General features: G+C 43.2%; 1 protein-coding gene across 2 annotated transcripts in view; it reads right to left on the bottom strand.

Moving 5' to 3' along the window:
* The window catches only part of SPOCK3 (SPARC (osteonectin), cwcv and kazal like domains proteoglycan 3), a 493,521-nt gene that overhangs the window by 112,228 nt on the left and 359,445 nt on the right, over nucleotides 1-21,848 (bottom strand). For both annotated transcript variants that reach the window (XM_030191577.1, XM_030191578.1), the window contains one exon: nucleotides 2,026-2,140. In XM_030191577.1, coding sequence (XP_030047437.1) covers nucleotides 2,026-2,140 — 115 coding nt within the window. The remainder of the gene's footprint in view (nucleotides 1-2,025; nucleotides 2,141-21,848) is intronic.

Below are 21,848 nucleotides of genomic sequence, written 5' to 3'. Positions count from 1 at the left end.
GGGTATGGTAGTGGTGTACAGTTGGGGTTAGTGGGTTTTGGGTTGATTTTTTTTTTTTTTTTTTTGGGGGGGGGGTCATCACACAAGGTAAGGTAGCAATGGTGAGATGTGTACCTGGGAGCAGTTTATGAAGTCCACTGCAGTGCCCCCTAGGGTGCACAACTGCTGTCCTGGGATGTCAGGGGGACCAGTCTACTAAAAATGCTGGCTCCTGCTACATTCCACTGGCTTGATTTTGAACGATTTGCACTTGGACCTTCTTTTGTTTTTTTTAATGGACCAAAAAACAAAACGTCCAAATCACAAAACACTGTTCATAACCGTATTTTCGAAAACAAAAGATAGACATTTTTCTCTTTTGAGAATGACCTTCTCTCCTATTCAGATTTTGGACATTTTCACAAAACGTCCAAAGTCGGACTTAGATGTCATATGAAAATGCCCCTCAAAATCTTCCTTAATAGGCCTACTACATAACAGATAAGGCTTACACACCCAGAATTCCTTTATGTTTATCCCACGCATGTTTGAATTCCGTTACCGTTTTCGTTTCCACCACCTACCGCGGGAGGGCATTCCAAGCATCCACTACTCTCTCCGTGAAAAAATACTTCCTGACATTTTTCTTGAGTCTGCCCCCCTTCAAGGACATGAAATGAGATTGAAGGGGGGCAGACTCAAGAAAAATGTCAGGAAGTATTTTTTCATGGAGAGAGTAGTGGATGCTTGTAATGCCCTCCCGCGGGAGGTGGTGGAAACGGTAACGGAAATCAATCATGCGTGGGATAAACATAAAGGAATTCTGCTCAGAAGAAATGGATCCTAAGGAGCTTAGACGAGATTGGGTGGCAAAGCCGGTGGCGGGAGACGGAGATGGTGCTGGGCAGACTTATACGGTCTGTGCCAGAGCCGATGGTGGGAGGCGGGACTGGTGGTTTGGAGGCGGGGATAGTGCTGGACAGACTTATACGGTCTGTGCCAGAACCGGTGGTGGGAGGCGGGGCTGGTGGTTGGGAAGCGGGGATAGTGCTGGGCAGACTTATATGGTCTGTGCCCGGAAAAAGACAGGTACAAATCAAGGTAAGGTATACACAAAAAGTAGCACATGTGAGTTTATCTTGTTGGGCAGACTGGATGGACCGGACAGGTCTTTTTCTGCCATCATCTACTATGTTACTATATAATGTGGATGATAATGAACAAAAAGGGACCATTAGCTGTCTCCCTGTGAGATAAAATTGCACCAGCAAAGATCCAAAACAAAACAAGGTTTTAATGAGTATGCCCTCTTTGCACAATATTGGCAAATGACATTTCATCACAAACAATAGCCCATCCTTAGAGTGGCAGGTATAACCCTGGATGCATATGTATAGTGTAAAGCATGTGGTTCTCAATTCAGCCCTGGGGACACACCCAGCCAGTCAGGATATCTACAATGAATATGAACGTGATAAATCTGCATTCATTGCCTTAAATGAATGCAAAGGTATCTCAAGCATATTCATTGTCAATATCCTGAAAACTTGACTGGCCTTGCATCTCCCCAGGACTGGGTTGAGGATCCTTGTCATTAAGTGTAGGAACCAGTAATGACCCTGGATTTCCACTCTGGAGTCATATTTCTATTAGAATCCTCAGGGAGATGGATAAATATAAAGTAGGCATCTGAATAGTCATTAGCGGATGAACAATGTGGTATAGCACCTGATAATGTTGCATATATGATGGCTCCTTTCCTGCACGACCTAGTCCTTTCGGAATAATCTGTATTTATATATGCATTAAATAGTGCCTGAATACCTCCAAGAATGATGCTGGATATTCAGCAAATCCCAGTCTGGCTCTTTCTGGAGGCATAAACGGCCAGGGTGGACTCACCCTTTTGAAGTAATTTGTTTGTAATATTTACACTGAGAAATTCTATAGAAGCCAATTAAATATCAGACAGTAACAAAAGTTCACATTTTTATTTGTGAATTACATAGGTTTATGAAGCCAAAGTTAAGACATAATATCACTTACTTCTATTTTCATTCTTCCCTGTGTTTGTAGATAAATCAGAAGAGCAAGGACAGCGTCCTTCACACTTCACTGAGACCTGTTTTCCAGAGATGCATGCTTGATAATCTAGTTTGCACTGTAAAGAGAGATAACTATGAGGTTAATATTCAAAGAACATTACATTCTTACTGGCAGCTTAAAAATGTATAACTTTACTATCTATGTATTCTGAAATGATATGTATTTAGGGGTAATTCTATAAAGTGAATGGCAATATTTACATATCAAATACATACATAAATGAGTAGAAAAGTGGCATATACTTGTGTATGTGTGCACGTACATAGGCAGATGCCAAAATGTTGCCTAAGTGCCATACTAAAAACATGTGCTTAATTGCAATATCATAGAGTTGGGTGACATTTGGGGCAAGGCACACGGCTACATATGTAAATTACAGAATAATATAAATTGCATGCATATCTTCAGAAGGTGGTTGCAAGCATTTCCACTGGCTCTATGGATGACATAAATACTCACACCTAAATTATAGGCCCACATTTCACTTGAGTGCTTACTTTCCTTTATAGAATAGGCATCATATAGGTACCAACTAGGCACTTAAATATGGGCACTCAGTTATAGATTTGCTCTCCATGGGGCAATTCTATAACCTAGTAGCCTAATGGTTAGTGCAGCAACCTGAGAACCTGGAGAACCAGGTTCAATTCTCACTGCAGCTTCTCGTGACCCAGCTACAAAAACTTAGATTATGAGGTCACAAGGGACAGAGAAAGCACCTGCATATAATATATACATAAACTACTTTGGTTGTACCTCAGAAAAGCAATATATCAAATTATGACCCTTTACCTTTACATGCACATTGTATGCTTATACATTTAGAATGCTAGCATATATGTGCAAATGTACACACTTACACATGTATATGCTGGCATACCACCTAAGAGCTATTCTGCAAATATTTCCTAGAAGGCAAACACAGGGCAGACAATGGGCAGGATACAACTGGGTCTTCAAAATATGTGCCTAACTTATAGAATACTGTACACTTTTAGCGTCCCTACCACACTTAGACACTCACACCAGCTCTATGGTTGTCATAAATGCAAGTGCCTAAGGGCCCCTTTTTCCAAACTGCAGCAAAAGGGGGCTTGCACTGGAATCAGTGCATGTTTTTCACGTGCACCAGGGCCCCCTTTTACTGCAGCATGTAAAAGGGAAGTCTTTCTTTCCTGCAGGAAACGGCTGTGTGGCAAGTATAGCACTTGCTGCATGGCCATTTCAGGGGCTCCTGTGCTAACCCGGTGGTAACCAGGCAGCCTGCGGCACCCGGGCACTAATATATTTTTGTAACGCCAGATATGATGCTGCGCTAGAGGTGGGATGTACTGCCAGGCTGCTGCGGTAGCCCGGCGGTACTTCCTGTTTAGCGAGTGGTAAGCCCGCGTTGAGCTTACTGCCGCTTAGTAAAAGTGGCCCTAAATGTTCAGCATATTAACATTGGGTTTCAATAGTATACTATTACAGAACCTAGATGTCTAAGTTCCTTAATAGAAAAATTACCACATGCCTCTGGAATGCCTAGATGTAGGCGCCTAGTTTAGAACTGTCCCCCATGTGTCAGCTTGAAGATCTCTCTAACTAATCTGAGAAGGGATAGAGGAAGGTTGAAATAAGGACAGAAAAGCAATATTTTCCACATAGCAGCTTTCATCTGCTTCTGCTATCCAGATAATCTATACCAGTTTAGGTCTGCTGAATACCAGACAAATTAAACAGGCAGAGTCAGCAGTGGTCAACAGGCAATATGTATATCCAAGCAAGAAAAAAAAAAGGGGGTCCTCACAAATATCACAAAAAGACAAGCAAAAACAATGCAAGTGAAATTGAGGGAAGTTCCAAATGACCAAGGCAAACAAGAAGTAAGAGCATCCAAAAGTTTATCTGCCAAAATAAGCTGACCCAAAGACCCTACACGGGCTGTATTTCAGCACAATGCCTTCCTCAGGGGTCATAGCAATTCAGATAAAAACAGCTTCATAGAGAGTGTAAATGGGGAAAAACTATTGAAGAGCTAGGGCAATATGCGCTGCAAAGCGTAGCAACCAGTTGTCTCTGCGGAAAATAGAAAATATGTATATCCAGCCATTCAATACCATAGCTGAAAAATGCCTCTGTTTCTATCTCTATATCTATTTATACATGAAGCAAACTTCTACATGTAATTTAATTACAAACTCTGCAAATATTTACAACTTGCCAATAAATCCAGTGCATGGCCATTTATTCCAGATAATTGTAAAGGTTCAATACATTAGTATACACAGTTTTGATTCTGTTGTCAGAGATAAGCAAAATGAATGGGGGGGGGGGGGGGGGGGGGGGAAACCTTTGCAAATCTGGCTTTCACATTTCAATAACAAACCCTTATTTCTGCACTATAATCAGCTGATGTTTGGGAAAACAACAATGTGGAGGGGCATTTTCGATATGATGTCTAAATCCAACTTTGGATGTTTTGCTCAAAATGTGCAGGATCCAAATAGCAAATATAGTGATTTTTGAAACAGCAAAATATATTTTCTTTTTATTTTATTTTAAATAACCACTTGCTGGATGTTTTTGTGCTCTATGCATTTATCTGTTTGGACCACTTTTGAAAAAAAAATATCCAAGTGAAAAATGTACAAAATTAAGCCATTGAGATGTAGAAGGAGCCAACATTCTTAGTAGACTGGCCACACAGACATCCCAGTAGAGCAGAGGGGCACCCTAGGGGGCACTACATATGAAACTCCAGGAAAACAACTCATTATTACCCCCTTATATTGTTTGAGGAGCCCCCACCACACCCACAAAAAAACCTACTGTACCTAATTGTACATCACCACAATAGACCTTATATCTACAGGTTTCACCTATACATGGGTACAGTAGGTTTTTGGTGGGTTTTGGGGGACTGACACAGTCCACCACAAGTGTAACAGTTAGAATGGGATATGGGCCTGGGCCCCTTTCTCTACAGTGCACTGCACCAACCACTAGGCTACTCCAGGGACTTGCTTGCAGCTCTAATGGGACTGGCCAGAACATCTGAGGCTGTCATAGAGGCTGGTATGTACTGTTTCTTAGACCCTTGGGGTATGGGGGTGGGAGGGGGTCAGTGACCACTGGAGGAATAAGGGTGGCATTCCTTTATTCCTCCTGTGGTTATTTGGTCATTTAGGGCACTTTTTGTGGCTTAGTTGTTATACATTTGCTTTGAGATGCTATTTGGAGCATTCTTATCTAAAGCAGTGTCTTGCAAAACAGGGAACCCCTGTCAGGTGTATGCTGGATTGCCTTTACATTTGTAGCTTGGAGCTGGAGATATTGCTAACTTATGGATGGACACTGTCTACATTTTTGAATAAGTACATTTGTGGATATGTTTTAAGAGTTTTTTTTTTTATTGATGTGAATAGCAAGCTCCATATTATAGGATGTTGAGAGCATTGCTGTTGTATCATATAATTTTGACTTTCTTCTATGCTATTGTTGCTAGTGCAGTATTTTTTAGAGAGCTTTGTGATGGTTATTTTTGTACGAGACTGGTTTCAGCCCAGGTTTTTTCAGAGGTCTCTCTCTTTGTTCCTCCATATTTTTTAATTGGTTCAGTAGCTTAGCAGTGTTCTTTCATTTGCCTTATTTGTTGTTGTTGTTTGATCTTAGGGTATATATTTTTCCTTTTTTTGTGTGATTAGTTGTCCTATATAATAATTCTCACCTCCAACGTTCTGAGGCTGCCTGGAACCGTGGTTTCCGGCCAGAGCTGCTCAGGAAAGTGGAGTAGATAAAAGTGACGTCATTCCTGAAGTGCCACTGATTGGCTGCGCCTCCAGCCTGACGCCGAGCAACAAAATGTGACCCAGCCAGCACAAAACAGTGATCCAAGCAAGCGGCGACCCAGCCAGCAGCAAACAGCGACCCAGGCAGAGGGAGGAGTAGGGAAACACGCAGAGCGAGCATCGGAGAGGATGAAGAGGAAGGGTGGCGAGGCGGCGAGCGGAGGAGGTGGGTGAGGGCTCAGGGCGGGGGGCGGGGTCCAGTAGTGGCGAGTCAGAGGAGGAGGGAGGGAAAGCACAGTGGGTCCGATTCCAGCGCGGCCGTCATCCCCGTTCACTCAAAAGAAAGCAAGCAAACCTATGACATGCTGCAGGATGTTCAATAGACAGGAGTGGAAGTGAACAAAGCAAGTCTATGGTAAGCAAGGAAGCCCATTGGTTAATCTCTGATTCCACTCCCCAAAGCAGCAGTCATTCCTGTACACTCAAAAAAAAAAAAGGAAACCTAGGAGCTGCTTCTCATTGTCGTTTTTACAGCTGTTTCCACTGGACAAAAGAAGGGGGGAGACACACAGACCCTGCAACTGGGAGGGGGGAGGGGGGACCCTGCAACTGGGAAAAAGGGAGGGGGGACCCTGCAACTGGGAAAAAAGGAGGAAGGGATGGAGGGGGGACCCTGCAACTGGGAGGAAGGAAGGAAGGGAGGGAGGGAGACCCCTGCAAATGGGAGACATACCCGGGGGGACGACGACCCTGGAACTGGGAGAGAGGGGGGACCCTGGCACATACTCTCATTCTCACACACACACTCGCACCCAGTCTCACTCTCTCTCTGTCACACACACACATACTCGCACATTCACACTCTCTCAAACATACACACTCTGAGGAAAACCTTGCTAGCGCCCATTTCCTTTAAAACAGACACGTGCCTTTTTTACTAGTTATCAAGAAAGGTCTAGCTCAAAAAATCTTAGTTTTAGTCCTGGTCTTTTTGTTTTTTTTTTCCATTATGGCAGAAAAAAGTCCACCCCAACATGCCTTCTTGTGATTTTGATGTACCACAGATGAACTGCATAGATAAATGTCTGCAAAATAGATTTTGAAAATAGCTATCTGAACGTTTTGGCAAGCAAAACATCCAAATGCTGCTTTATGACAATTTTCATAGATTTTTCTCTTTCAAAAATGAGCCCCATTGTCAAGTAACCCTAAAAAGTAAATAATTGTGTTCTTGTTTCAATGCTTGTTTCCCAGCAGAGCAGTGGGGCACCCTAAGGGGCACTGCAGTGGACTTCACCCAGGTATACATCTCACCATTGATCCCTTAAATTGTATGGTGTACTCCCAAAACCTACCAAAAGCTACTGTATCCAACTGCACACCACTACAACAGCCCTTATGTCTGCAGGTGTTACCTGTATGTGGTACAGTAGGTTTTTGGTGGGTTTTGGAGGGCTCACACTTTCCAAAACCATAGGCGTAGTTTGACTGTTTCATTTGGGGGGGCAAAGGATGGGGCAGAGCATATTAATTTGCATATATACATATGCAAATGAATATGCTAATATGGAGGAAGGAATTGAAATTTACAGGCAAAATATCACAGATGCACATTTCAAAAAGCTGACATATTTCAATTAATATATTCTGAATAAAATACTTTTTTACCTTTGTTGATCATTTAGTTTTTCTATTCGCTTTGGTCCCAGTGTCTTCTGTTTTATGCAGTGTCTTCTTTCCAGTAGGCTTCCCTCTGCTCCCCACCCCTCCCAGTCCCATCCATCTCCTGCTCCTTCCCTCTGCTCACCTCATTTCCCAGTCCAATCCAATTCCTGGTCCTTCCCTCTGCTCCCCACCCACCCCTCCCAGTCCCATCCATCTCTTGCTCCTTCCCTCTGCTTCCCACCCTCCCAGTCCCATCCAATTCCTGGTCCTTCCCTCTGCTCCCCACCCACCCCTCCCAGTCCCATCCATCTCTTGCTCCTTCCCTCTGCTTCCCACCCCTCCCAGTCCCATCCATCTCCTGCTCCTTCCCTCTGCTTCCCACCCCTCCCAGTCCCATTCATCTCCTGCTCCTTCCCTCTGCTCCCCACCCCTCCCAGTACCATCCATCTCCTGCTCCTTCCCTCTGCTTCCCACCCTCCCAGTCCCATCCATCTCCTGCTCCTTCCCTCTGCTCACCTCATTTCCCAGTCCAATCCAATTCCTGGTCCTTCCCTCTGCTCCCCACCCACCCCTCCCAGTCCCATCCATCTCTTGCTCCTTCCCTCTGCTTCCCACCCCTCCCAGTACCATCCATCTCCTGCTCCTTCCCTTTGCTTCCCACCCTCCCAGTCCCATCCATCTCCTGCTCCTTCCCTCTGCTCCTCACCCCTCGCAGTCCCATCCATCTCTTGCTCCTTCCTTCTGCTCCCCACCCCTCCCAGTCCCATCCATCTCTTGCTCCTTCCTTCTGCTCCCCACCCCTCCCAGTCCCATCCATCTCCTGCTCCTTCCCTCTGACCTCCTTTCCCAGTCCAGTCCAATCCAATCCAATTCCTGGTCCTTCCCTCTGCTCCCCACCCACCCCTCCCAGTCCCATCCATCTCTTACTCCTTCCCTCTGCTCTCCACCCTCCCAGTCCCATTCATCTTCCCTCTGCTGCCCCCCACCCCCCCCGCGAGGTCCAGGATCGTGACTCTGTTTACCCCCTCTCTTCCTCCCTCCCTCCGGTGCAGGCAGCAGTCTTCTTCAGCCTTTCTGTGTTCCTGGCAGCGGTAGCGACGTACACGCTGCCTTCGGTCTGCCCCGGAAGCCTTCTCTTCAAGTTCCTGTTCCCACCTATGCAGGAACAGGAACTTGAAGAGAAGGCTTCGGGGCAGAGCTGAAGGCAGCGTGTACGTCGCTACCGCTGCCAGGAACAAGAAAGACTTAGAGAAGATTGGTGCTGCCTGCGCCGGAGGGTAGGAAGAGAGGGGGTAGATAGACACGCTCGTCTCCGTCCGCTTCGCTGCTTTCCCTGCCCTCTCTGTCTGCGTCCCGCCTTCCTCTGATGTCATTTCCTTTCGGGCGGGACGCAGACAGAGAGGGCAGGGAAGCAGCGAAGCGGACGGAGACGAGCGCGCGCCTGCTTGTTTTTTTTTTTTTTCACTTCTAGCGCCAGTCCACGTCATCTTCGTTTGGGGGGGCATTGCCCCCCCTCGCCCCCCCCAGTCTACGCCTATGTCCAAAACAAATGTAAAGGAGTGGGATACGGACTTGGGTCCCCTTCTCTACAATGCACTGCACCAACCACTAAGCTACTCCAGTGACCTACTTGCTGCTCTAATAGGACTGGCCATAACATCTGAAGCTGTCAGAGACTGGTATATACTGTTTCATTCACACCTTTGGGGAGAGGGGAGGTAGGGTGTCAGTGACCACTGGGGGAGTAAGGGGGACATGCTTTAATGCCTCCAGTGGTCATTTGGTCATCTAGGGTATCTTTTTGTGACTTAGTTGTGATTGAAACAGGTTTAGACCAAACCATGTTTTAGCCCCAGACATTTTTGTTTTGTTTCACTATGGCAAAAAAAAAAAAGGTTCAAGTTTTTGGAACGCCCAAATCCTGCCCCCAACACACCCCTTGAGATCTGGATGCACTGCATATGAACTGCACAGAAATGGAAAACAAATGTCCATCTGCCGATTTGTGACTCTTTTTGGACTTGGTGTAACTGCCTGTGACTAAATTTAGTTGTGCGGACAGACGCTAGAGGTATTCTAAAAACAGTGTGGAGATTTAGGTTTATTTTATAAAGTAACCCTACATTTAGGTGTACTTTATAGAATAGGCCTAGGTGTATTTGTTTTCGGTGCCGATTTTTTTAGGCGTGATATATAAAGTCTAGTCCTATGTGACTTGCAGGCTCATATTACAAAATACTACTGTATGTGCTTAGCAGTTACATGCATGAATGTTACATTCGTTCATGTAATGGCTAGTGTTCTAGAATCTTATCATCAGATTCTGTATTTGTCACCCAAAGTTGGGCATGCAATTTTGGGTGTCGATCACAGATCCATGTGTAAATTAACTAATTATTGGTGTTAACAAGCACTTAATTAGCAGTAATTAGGAGTTATGCATGGTGTGCACCTAAATTTCATAGTGCACAACTCTAAAGGGGATGTGACCATGGGAGGGGCATGGGTGGACCTGGGCATTCACAGAAATTAGGTGTGATGTTATAGAACACCTGTATATGCACACTTAACTGCCACCTGTTGGAGGTAAGCAGATACATCAAACTTTGGTAGACATACTTATGCCCAATGTTAGGCACAAAATGCTTGCTAAGTTATTATTCTACAAAGGATGCCCCGTGCAGAGTGCCCTTTACAGAATACTAGTTTACCGTGGATCATCCCGCCACCTAACTTTGGATGCCATTTATGGTATTTTCCCTGTACTGTGCAAATAGCACTTACATTTAGATTCTAAGTTTCTAGAATTAGGGGAAAAGGGGACAGTTCTATAAATATATGCCCCATTGTATGATGTCCCAGTCCTATGAGGAAAGTGTCTCTTCTATATCAGCATATGAGTGCCCAGAATAAATTATAGATACTAGTACAAATCAGCATTAGCACACCGAAAATTAGGCACACCAACTTACGCCAGGTCAATGACAGGCATAACTTTACATGTCTAAGATGGAACACACCCATGCTCCACTCATGTGTCCGTGCCCATGAACTTATGAGCTAATGCACTTATGCACACCCTTATAGAATAGTATGTAGTAGACGTGGAGGGGCATAATCGAACGTCGCCGGCCAAATAGATCGCTGGCGATCTATGTTGGCGGCGGCGCTACAGCTGGCCGGAACCATATTATCGAAAAAGATGGCCGCCCATCTTTTTTTTCGATAATAGGGTTTAGCCCGGCCAAATGCCGTGGAATTTGCCGGGTTTGAGATGGCCGGGTTTGTTTTTCAGCGATAATGGAAAGTTATGTCGGCCATCTCAAACCCCGGCCAAATTCAAGGCATTTGGCCATGGGAGGAGCCAGCATTTTTAGTGCACTGGCCCCCCTGACATGCCAGGACACCAACCAGCCACCCTAGGGGTCACTGCGGTGGACTTCAGAAAAGCTCCCACGTGCATAGTGCCCTTACTTGGGGAGCTGAGCCCCCCAACCCCCCCCCCCCAAACCAACTACCCACAAATGTACTAAACCCACTAAAATTGCTCCAGGGACCTGCATACAGCCTCTAGGACTTATTGCTGCTGTATAACTTTGGCACACCAGTTCACACCTGAAGACTAATCTCTCTGAAAAAGTCCTTTCTTGAAATAAGCACGTTTACTCACAGTTAACTGCAGATCAGAGGTTGTGCCCCACTGGCAAAGAGTCCCCTGGTACTAAGATTAGCAGTAGGTCAGAGCTGGCACAATGGTGTAAAATGCCCTCTTTCAGCACCAATCAAGGTAAGAACTACGTTCTCTAACATGGGTAACACAGGAAAGGGAACTAAAACTGGCTTACAAAAATGGCCACTACCACATGGACTACAACAGGAAACAAAACAGGGCACACTCTGACCTGGTTAGCAGCGGGGAAAAGCACCATGGGAGTAGAGCCCAGTACCCTACACCCACCACAATGCATTGCTAATGTGACTCTGCAGGGCACCTAACAGAAAAGGTGTCAAACTCACCTGAGAGCCACATTGCAACCAGGGAAAGGCTGTTGGAGGATACAACACATTCTGCTGTCATGGAGGTGGGTACGGCATTTGAGGCTGGCATACAGGCTGGCAAAAAAGGTTTTTAGTTTTATTTTTTTAGTTTGGAAAGGGATTGGTGACCACTGGGGGAGTATGGGGAGGTCATACTCCATTCCCTCCAGTGGTCATCTGGTCAGTTGGGGCACCTTTTTGAGACTTGGTCGTGAAAATAAAAGGACCAAGTAAAGCCGGTGAAATACTGCTTAACGCCGCTTTGTTTTTTCCATTATCGGCGAAAGCCGGCCATCTGGTAGCCACGCCCATGCGCGCCCATGTCCCACCTTCGCTAATCTACCAACACGCCCCCTTGAACTTTCGCCGGTGAAGCGACGGGAAAGCGGCGATACTGTCAAAAAAGTCGCTTTTGATTATACCGATTTTGCCGCTTTTAAGAAATCGCCGGCCATCTCCTGATTTGTGTCGGAAGATGGCCGGCGATCACTTTCGATTATAAGCTGGTTAACGTGTAAGTGTTACTTTCCTTTGCTCTTACAGTTACATAGACAATGCATGTATATGTGTACACTTATAGAATTGCCTCTCACGTTACCAAATGGAAAAATCTTTTAAAATTGCCTAAAAATATCAAAAATATGCTAATTGTAAGTCTCTAATTTCAACTATGCTGATTTTTTACTTGAACTACATCCACACATTCCTTGGATTTACATGCTTGCTAGAGTTCATAAAACTTTATTATCGCCCCCAGGCCACCTAATCATCTCAACAAGAAAATCAGTTCTGGAGCACCTTTTAAAATTTATAGATTTGTTTTTTGAAACCAGCAGCAATGCAAGTTAATCTTTTGTTCAAGACAGATTTCATATGCTTCAGATACTACGAGAAACAGACACTGTCATTGATTCATTGTGGTTCGTGCTTGGGATGTTATTTCTTTATATGCACATATTACTCAAGATGGATCATTTGATATGTAATGGATCAGAAAGACCTCAAAGGATTCTGACAGGATTTCTTTTGGAGCTTGGGAAGGCAGCAAGTTGCAGTTAGTATGCAGTTAGGGGTCCCTTTACAGAGTGGTGGTAAGTCCAACGCGGGCTTACTGCTCGCTCTTCCCGGACTACCGCCGGTCCAACGCGACTGCCAGCAATAATCCCACCCTGAGTGATTGCCATTTCAAGGGGAAAAAGAAAACCTCCGGAAATGGCTTGCACAGCGATAACCCGGCGGGAATCAGACCACGACGTGCTGCCCAGTAACTGCCAGGTTAGTGCAGGAGCCTTTATTGTCACCTCAGTGGGTAGCAGTAAGGGCTCCCTATTGCATGGCCATGTGGTAAGAGTTCTATTACTGCATAGTCATATGTGCCTGGGGTCTTTTTACCCGCTGTGGTAAAAAGGGCCCTGGCGTGTGGAAAAAATGGCCCCTGCCACTAGTGCAGGTTCCTTTTTCTACAGCTTTGCAAAAGGACCCCTAAGTGCAGCAACTAAACTTCCAAACACCTTCCATGTCCACTCTCCACCCATCCAACACATACTGACTCGAAAAGCTCTTAGGGCCAGATTCTGTAAATGGTATTTAGGCGTATCCCAAAATAGCACTTAGTCTTATTCTATAAACTGCATCTAAAGTTGGGCGAGGTTTATAGAATAGTGCATAGGGCGAGGGAAAGTACCTACATTTAAACATGGCCATGTAGGCCACTGAAAACCTGGTGTAAATACCTGCACCTAAATTCTATAACCATGCACATAAATTTGAGGAATTCCATGAACATGCCCACATTCCTCCTATGGCTATGCCCCCTTTTCAGCTACACACATTAGAATATATGGGTGTCTCTTGCATTTAGCATGTGCTAATTTTGTTGTGTGCTAAAAACGCTAGTGCACCTTAGTAAACAGGGCCTATAGATTGTTAAAGAACATGTGCACATCATAACATTTTATAATGTATATGCCCCACCCATGTGAATGCCTAACTGAAAAGGCTATGCCATTGAATATTGGTAAGCATTTAGCCAGGAAAAGGTCATTTATGTTCATACATATCAACATACACATGCATATGAGTTACATACTAGCATTTTTGGCTTTTTTATAGAATTACTCTCTAAGTGCCTTGTTTACTAAGCAGCATTGTAGGCGTGTTAATGTTTTTAATGCGCATTAACCAGGTACGCACACTAACCATGTACGTGCCTACAATATCCCTTTAGGCGCCTACATGGGTAGTGCGTGTGCTAACTATAGGCATGCTAAAAACACTAATACATCTTAGTAAACAGGGCCCTAAGTGTCAAGCATTGTATTAATTGTTAGCACAGCCATACGTTAATACCCAAAGCAAATTTCCACATTAATTAATATGCATGTGTATGTATTTTTAAAGAACATGTATATGTTGCAACTTGTTTCCCCTAAAGTATAGCCCTGGGAAATCCAATGCACAAATCATGTCTTCTAGCTTTTGGTGTTTCTATTTTTATGCATGTATATTATACTCAGACACAATATTAAAATACAAATTTTCTGCATGTAAAAAATATTTTACATGTGAAAAATTCTTCATAATATTTCCACTTTTATAGTTGCAATTTCTCTTTTAAATTGCAAAGCAGCTGTACCAAAATTCTGCAAACATTAACACATAGGCCTCTATCAGGCTTATTTTCGAAAGAGAAGGGCGCCCATCTTCCGACAGAAATCGGGAGATGGGCGTCCTTCTCTCAGGGGTGCCCAAATCAGCATAATCGAAAGCCAATTTTGGGCGTCCTCAACTGCTTTCCATCGCGGGGATGACCAAAGTTAATGGGGGCATGTTGGCAGCTTAGCGAAGGCAGGACTGGGGCGTGCCTAACACATGGGCGTCCTCGGCCGATAATGGAAAAAAGAAGGGCGTCCCTGACGAGCACTTGGCTGACTTTACTTGGTCCATTTTTCTTGTGACCAAGCCTCAAAAAGCTGCATGAACTAACCAGATGACCACCAGAGGGAATCGGGGATGACCTCCCCTTACTCCCCCAGTGGTCACCAACCCCCTCCCACCCTCAAAAAAAAAAAAAACTTAAAAAAATTTTTGCCAGCCTGTATGCCAGCCTCAAATGTTATACCCAGCTCCATGACAGCAGTATCCAGGCCCTCGAGCAGTTTTAGTGGGTGCAGTGCACTTCAGGCAGGTGGACCTAGGCCCATACCCCCCCTACCTGTTACACTTGTGGTGGTAAATGGGAGCTCTCCAACCCCCCCCCCCTCCCAAACCAACTGTACCCACATGTAGGTGCCCACTTTCATCACTAAGGGCTATGGTAGTGGTGTACAGTTGTGGGTAGTGGGTTTTTGGGTGGGATTTGGGGGGCTCAGCACACAAGGTAAGGGAGGTATGCACCTGGGAGCTATTTTTGAAGTCCACTGCAGTGCCTCCTAGGATGCCCGGTTGGTGTCCTGGCACATGAGGGGACCAGTGCACTACAAATGCTGGCTCCTCTCACTACCAAATGGCTTCAATTTGGTTGTTTCTGAGATAGATGTCCTCGGTTTCCATTATAGCCGAAAATTGGGGACGACCATCTCTGGGGATGACCATCTCTAGGGATGCAACAATTAAAGCAAATTGTGAAGGCAGTCCCCTCCAAATACTTCTGTCTGAACAACCATGTACAATAATGGAGAAGAAAAGTAAAGAATCAACTGGCAATTCATCTGACCATACACTAAATTTATAGGTACGAGAGGTGACGCCTCAAAAAGCCCCCGGCTAAATAATTTGAAAGCTCGCAGGGGCTGGGCTGCTTCATCATCGGCAACCACCTCTACAAATTTTTCTCTTATTGCTTTTTCCTTTACTTAGAAATTTTACTATACAAAACACTTAGCTTTTATTCCATCTGGGCTCTCAGGACGCTGAACATGACCATGATTGACGCAGACCATTTGACCCTGAGGCAGGTGACGAAACGCTGGCCACCGTTGGTCATGGTCATGTTCAGCGTCCTGAGAGCCCAGATGGAATAAAAGCTAAGTGTTTTGTATAGTGAAATTTCTAAGTAAAGGAAAAAGCAATAAGAGAAAAATTTGTAGAGGTGGTTGCCGATGATGAAGCAGCCCAGCCCCTGCGAGCTTTCAAATTATTTAGCCGGGGGCTTTTTGAGGCGTCACCTCTCGTACCTATAAATTTAGTGTATGGTCAGATGAATTGCCAGTTGATTCTTTACTTTTCATCTCTAGGGATGACCATCTCTAAGGTCGACTTAAATGTTGAGATTTGGGTGTCCCCGACAGTATTATCGAAACGAAAGATGGCCGCCCATCTTGTTTCGATAATATGGGTTTCCCCGCACCTTCATGGGGACGTCCTGCGAGGACGGCCCCAGGAAAACTTGGGTGCCCCATTCGATTATGCCCCTCCACCTGTTAAATGTTTTAAAATCTGGATAAGTAGTTTGAAATAAAACAGTTAATATGTTTTAAAATATTCAACCTAAAACCATTTGAAGAATTCTGCAGCCCTTTTCCAGTTCGGAACCACAGTTAATTTTCAGTATCTTTTAGAAGAGCCCCTTAGGGCTATTTCTTGATATTTTTTGGTACCAAACATAAGTTTTTTAAAATGATTTTTTAAGCTGCTTGCTCATTAAAGAAAAGGGTAAATATGTTACAACACTGAAAGACATCAATATGTTTATGTACTGTAGTGATACATTCAGGGATGCTATCACTATGGAGATCGGTATGCAGTTTCTCCTATCACCATGGAGATCAATATTTAAGATATGGACTTTGATATGAATGTTCATAATGATATTCTATGGTGCTCATTTTCAAAGCACATAGACATACATAGTATGTAACCTATATAACTTTGTAAGTCTATGTGCTTTGAAAATGAGCTTCTATAATTGTTGTAGCACACATTGAATGTATCTATATTCGTTATGCAAGGCAAGCTAGCTATTTCTTGTTACCTTGACTAAAGCTCATGGCTTTCAAACTTGATTTAGGGCAAACAATTTAAGGTTTTTATGCCAAACACAATGGTTTGGCAAAAAAAAAAAACAAGCATTTACTGCTTCTCACCTCTGTCATCTTCCTTTCCTATTTGCTGATTGTAGTTCTTTCTACCTATAAAATTAGCCTGTAAACCACTCTGATTGTACCCATTGAAGGGCAGTACAAGAAGAACCTAGGAAGGTCTTTTACTAAGGCGTGCTCATGTTTTTAGCGCATGCTAAAATTGTGGGCGCGCTAAACATTTGACGCCAATGCATTCCTATGGGCATCTCTAATGTTTAGTGCACCCACAATTTTAGCATGCGCTAAAAATGTGAGCACGCCTTAGTAAAAGACGCCCTAAATAAAGAAACATAAAAATGTCTACTGGGAAAAATGGCCTGACTGAAAGTTGCCTTCCTCAAATGTGGCTAAAGGTATGTGCGGCTTTTGTTGTACTCAGGTACGTCTATCAGAGGAGGAAATCTATTTACACACATTCCATTTTCTAATGTCCGCACAGTATTTTGGTACATGCACAAGAAGAAGGAGCTAAGTACATAGATACTTTCATTGCTAAGTCCAAGAGTAGGCTAATGGTTAGAGCAATGGGCTATGAACTAAGGAAGTCAGGTTAAAATCCCATTGCTGTTCCTTGTGACCTTGGGCAAGCCACTTAACCCTCTATTGCTTCAGGTATTGGCACTAATTGGCTTGTTGGCAATTAAATTGTGTGTGCAAACTTGAGCACTATATATAGAAATAGGAGTTAACAACAAGTCAATAAATAAAATAAATTGAATATCCACAAGCATAGCAAAAAGACAATTCCAGGAATAACATGTATAGAATATTTGTACGTTTGGGAAGCTCGCCAGGTGCCCTTGGCCTGGATTGGCCGCTGTCGTGGACAGGATGCTGGGCTCGATGGACCCTTGGTCTTTTCCTAGTGTGGCGTTACTTATGTACAAATGTGGTCCATCATAATCTGGATTCCAGAAGGGCCCTTGCACAGAAACAACACTACTTGGATTACTCACCTACATATAAACCCACAAGGATAAGAATAACATATAAAATAATTATACTACTATCTTTAAACCTTTCTGCACCCTTTGATATATTACTTTCCAGATTTTCTTCTGTACAAATCTCTGGTACTATTTTATCATGGTTCGACTCATACTTAACTGTGAATACTAGGGGCATCTTTATACTTAGCTCCTCACACTTTCACCTGTGGGGGTTCTACAAGGTTCTCTTTTCACTACAATTCTCTTCAACATATACATGGCATCATTGCTGGAGTTCATTCATCACTTGTTCTAATAGCATTTGCTTACATGGATGACTTTCAGATACTGACAACATTTAATAGTCTTACAATCTTACATATAGTAACATAGTAGATGGCGGCAGAAAAAGACCTGCATGGTCCATCCAGTCTGCCCAACAAGATAAACTCATATGTGCTACTTTTTGTGTATACCTTAGTAGTCTTACTATCTTGTAAATTAACTTGCTAAACAAAAAACTTGAAAACCTAGAGAAAACAAAAAATATTCTTTTTAATAATAATTTTAATAAAGATGTTACTCTCCACTTTTAAGATGGCAAATGCAACAATAAATTGGTGCATTTAATAATATCCATGAAGATATTAGAGGTAACCCTAGAAGATGAACTTTCATTCAAGACACATACCTCTTATATCTCTAAACAAATGTTTTATATGATGCATATGGTTTGTTCATTGAGATCTTTATCCTCTTTTTAAGCTTTGAGAATAATGATTCTTTCTCTGTTAGTCACCAACATTGACTACTGCAATTCACTCTTAGAAGGGATACACTGCACAGAATTCTGCAGAATACAGCTTTTAGAGAACAATGCAATAAGGATGATAAAAGGAGATAAGAAGTATGACAATGTAACATCCTATTCTAGAGTAGTGGTTCCCAAACTTATTTATTCAAGCATTTGGTATACCACAAATAAATCCAATACTGGCAACTGAGCAGTGTACAAACAATCAAAATGCCATGATGCTAGTGAAGAAAGGAAGTAGGAAGAATAAAGAAAAAAGGGGTAAGAAAGCTGAGAGAAAACTTGAAAAAAGTTGAGGTATGTCAGAGCAGACTAACTGGAAGAGGAGTTAAAAGCAGCAGAGAAGAGGAAAGTCTTGAGAAGAACCTTAAAGCCTTGAAGGGATGTAGCAGATCTGAGAAAGGGAGGAAGGGAATTCCAGAGTCGAGGACCAAGGTAGGTAAAGGCAATATCACATGAGAGAGAAAAGAGGAACAATGAGGAGAAGGTAATGCAGAAAAGATTATCAGACGAGGAACACATAAGATGGGAGGGGGAGTAGGGAACCAGGAGTCTGTTGTAGTAATTATGCAGGGGCAGAAGGGGAGTGGCATTTAAAGACTATCATGAGCAGTTTGAAATGAATACGGGATGACACAGAGAGCCAGTCTTCAAGGTAGAGTAGGGGGAAATGTGATCAAAATGGCATGCACAATGAATGAGTTTAAAAGATGTAGATTGGATCAGCTGAAGGCATTTCAAGAAGTGAAGAGGGAGTCCAGTGTACAGAGAGTTGCAATATTTAAGACAAGTGATAACTAAAGCATAGATAAGAGAGCAGATGGATTGAGAAGAGAAGAAGGCACGGAAAGTCCAAATTTGATGGAGAGCGAAAAAAGAGAAACAAATTACTGAGTCAATCTGGTCTTTGAACGTGATTTTGGAGTCAAAGATCACAGTCAAAATTTAATGGAGTCATGGAAGATAAGGGGTGTGTTGTGCAGTAGGGGAGGAGAGGGTAAAGGGAGAGTGGGTTGGCAAAGATAATGGCCTCACATTTTGTAGAAATTACAAAGAGCCCATTCTCTTTCAGCCAGGAAGAAACAGAGCTCAGAGAGGAATTAAGTGTAGTGAAGGGGGCGAGGGGGTTAGATATATAGTGAAGAATTTGAATGTCATCAGCAAAGCAGGATGGAAGGCACCCATGTTCCTGAATGACTGTCAAAAGTGGTGCTAGGAAAATATTAAAAAGGGCAGGCAATAGGATGGAACCTTGGGGAACCACCATCCAGGCAGGTTTTCAAGATATCCACAATGAATATTCATGAGTGAGATTTGCATGCAGTGGGATAGGTGCATGAGAATCGTATGAATATTCATTGTGGACATCCCGATAACCTGACTGGCTGAGGGTCTCCCAAGTATATTAAACAAAATAGGCCCCAGCACCGACCCCTGAGGAACTCCACTGCTCACCTTCCTTTCCTCTGAGCGGATTCCATTTACCACCACCCTCTGCCACCTGTCGGTCAACCAGTTTCCTATCCAGTTCACCACTTTTGGTCCTAAGTTCAACCCTTTCAGCTTATTCATGAGTCTTCTGTGGGGGACTGTATCAAAGGCTTTCCTGAAATCCAAGTAGATTACATCTAGCGCACGTCCTTCATCTAGTTCTTTGGTCACTCAGTCAAAGAAGTCAATGAGATTTGTTTGGCATGATTTATCTTTGGTAAAGCCATGTTGGCTCGGGTCCTGTAACCTGTTGGCTTCTAGAAAGTTAACTATCCTTTCTTTCAGCAGCGACTCCATTATTTTTCCTACCACTAAACGTGAGACTTACCGGTCTATAGTTTATCACTTCTTCCCTGTCTCCATTTTTGTGAAGAGGGACCACATCCACTCATCTCCAATCTTGCGGAACCTCTCCCGTCTCTAAAGATCTATTAAATAAATCATTAAGAGGTCCCACCAGGACCTCACTGTGCTCCCTCAGTATCCTGGGATGTGTATCCCATCCGGCCCCACAGCTTTGTCCACCTTCAGATTCTCCAGATATTTATAAACTCTTTCTTCCATAAATGGCACAGTATCCACTCCATTCCCAGATATTCCCTCGGCAACCAACCACAGTCCTTCTCCAGGATTTTCCTCTGTGAATACTGAAGAGAAGTAATTGTTTAGCACATTCGCTTTATCCTCTTCACTCTCCACATAACTATTTTCATTATCTTTCAGTCTCCATCTTTAGCCATTTTTTCTTCCGCTCGCACTTTCGCTAGCCGTATTTCCCTCTTCACCTTTGAGTTTAATCTAATAATCTTTTCCGTGATCCTCTCATTATGTTATATTGTATTGTATTTCTTGAGCAAAGCCTCTTTTGCTCTTATTTTGTTACTTATTTGCTACTTGTTTGGAGAACCATTTAGGCTTCCTGTTTCTCTTGGTTTTGTTTAATTTACTTGTGTAAAGATGAGTTGCCATATTTATTGCAGCCTTTAGCTTTGACCACTGATTTTCCACTTCTCCTACACCTTCCCACTCCAACACCTCCTTCTTCAGGTATTCCTCCATCTTACCAAAATCAGTACGTCTGAAATCCAGTACTTTGAGTTTTGTGCATCCACACTCTGCCTTTGCCCTTATATCAGCCTATATCCTATATGCCCTTATATCAAACCATACCAAACCATATTACTTCATGCTAACTGATTAACATGCGGTAATGTAGATGCATTAACTGATTAGCACAGAAACACCTATTGGTGATAAAATAAAAATATATATTTTAGCACATGGTCGTGCGCGCAGATCAGGAATTAATGGCAAGATACCCGAGTGTGTCCCATGGTAGCTGTGGTAAGTGTGAACTAGTACTTACCACAGCTTAATAAAAGTACCCTTAATTTGTAAGATATAGAAGGTCTGAATTTTTAGGGTATATTTATCCTTCCCAATATGGTGGTTTACCCACCAATACCTAGGAAGAAATAAATCACCCAAGGCTGCATCTCTTTAGGAATTGATTTAGATACCTTATTTCTTATCAAGTATTTGTACAATTAGCAGATCAGTGATATCTCACTGGGAGTACAGAACATTGCTACACAAAATTACCTCTATATCTGAGACTCCAAAGAATATACAAGCAACATGTACAATCAATTGCTTATGGGAATACAGTACCACAGCTACACATAGGTGATCTCTGTGTCTGAGTCTCTAATGTTTTATTTACCAGCCAAAGCCAATTAGTAAATATAAAAGACTCAAGGCTACTTATGAGAAAGCAATAGGATTACTTGCCAATTCAGATACAATTGATTGGTTTCTCATGAGAGAGAGCAGCCCTGCTTGCACAAAGGTACTGGCTGTGACTTTCTCTCTCTATTGAAGCAGGAAGTACACTAATTTTTATATGCCCTCTCAGGATATAGGTAATCTAACAGTGATTGGATCTATGCTAATATAATGGTTAACACTGATTGAC

The sequence above is a fragment of the Microcaecilia unicolor genome, chromosome 2, assembly GCF_901765095.1.
Source record: "Microcaecilia unicolor chromosome 2, aMicUni1.1, whole genome shotgun sequence".
In the NCBI taxonomy this organism is placed as follows: domain Eukaryota; kingdom Metazoa; phylum Chordata; class Amphibia; order Gymnophiona; family Siphonopidae; genus Microcaecilia; species Microcaecilia unicolor.
This window is presented reverse-complemented; position numbering and strand designations above follow the sequence as displayed.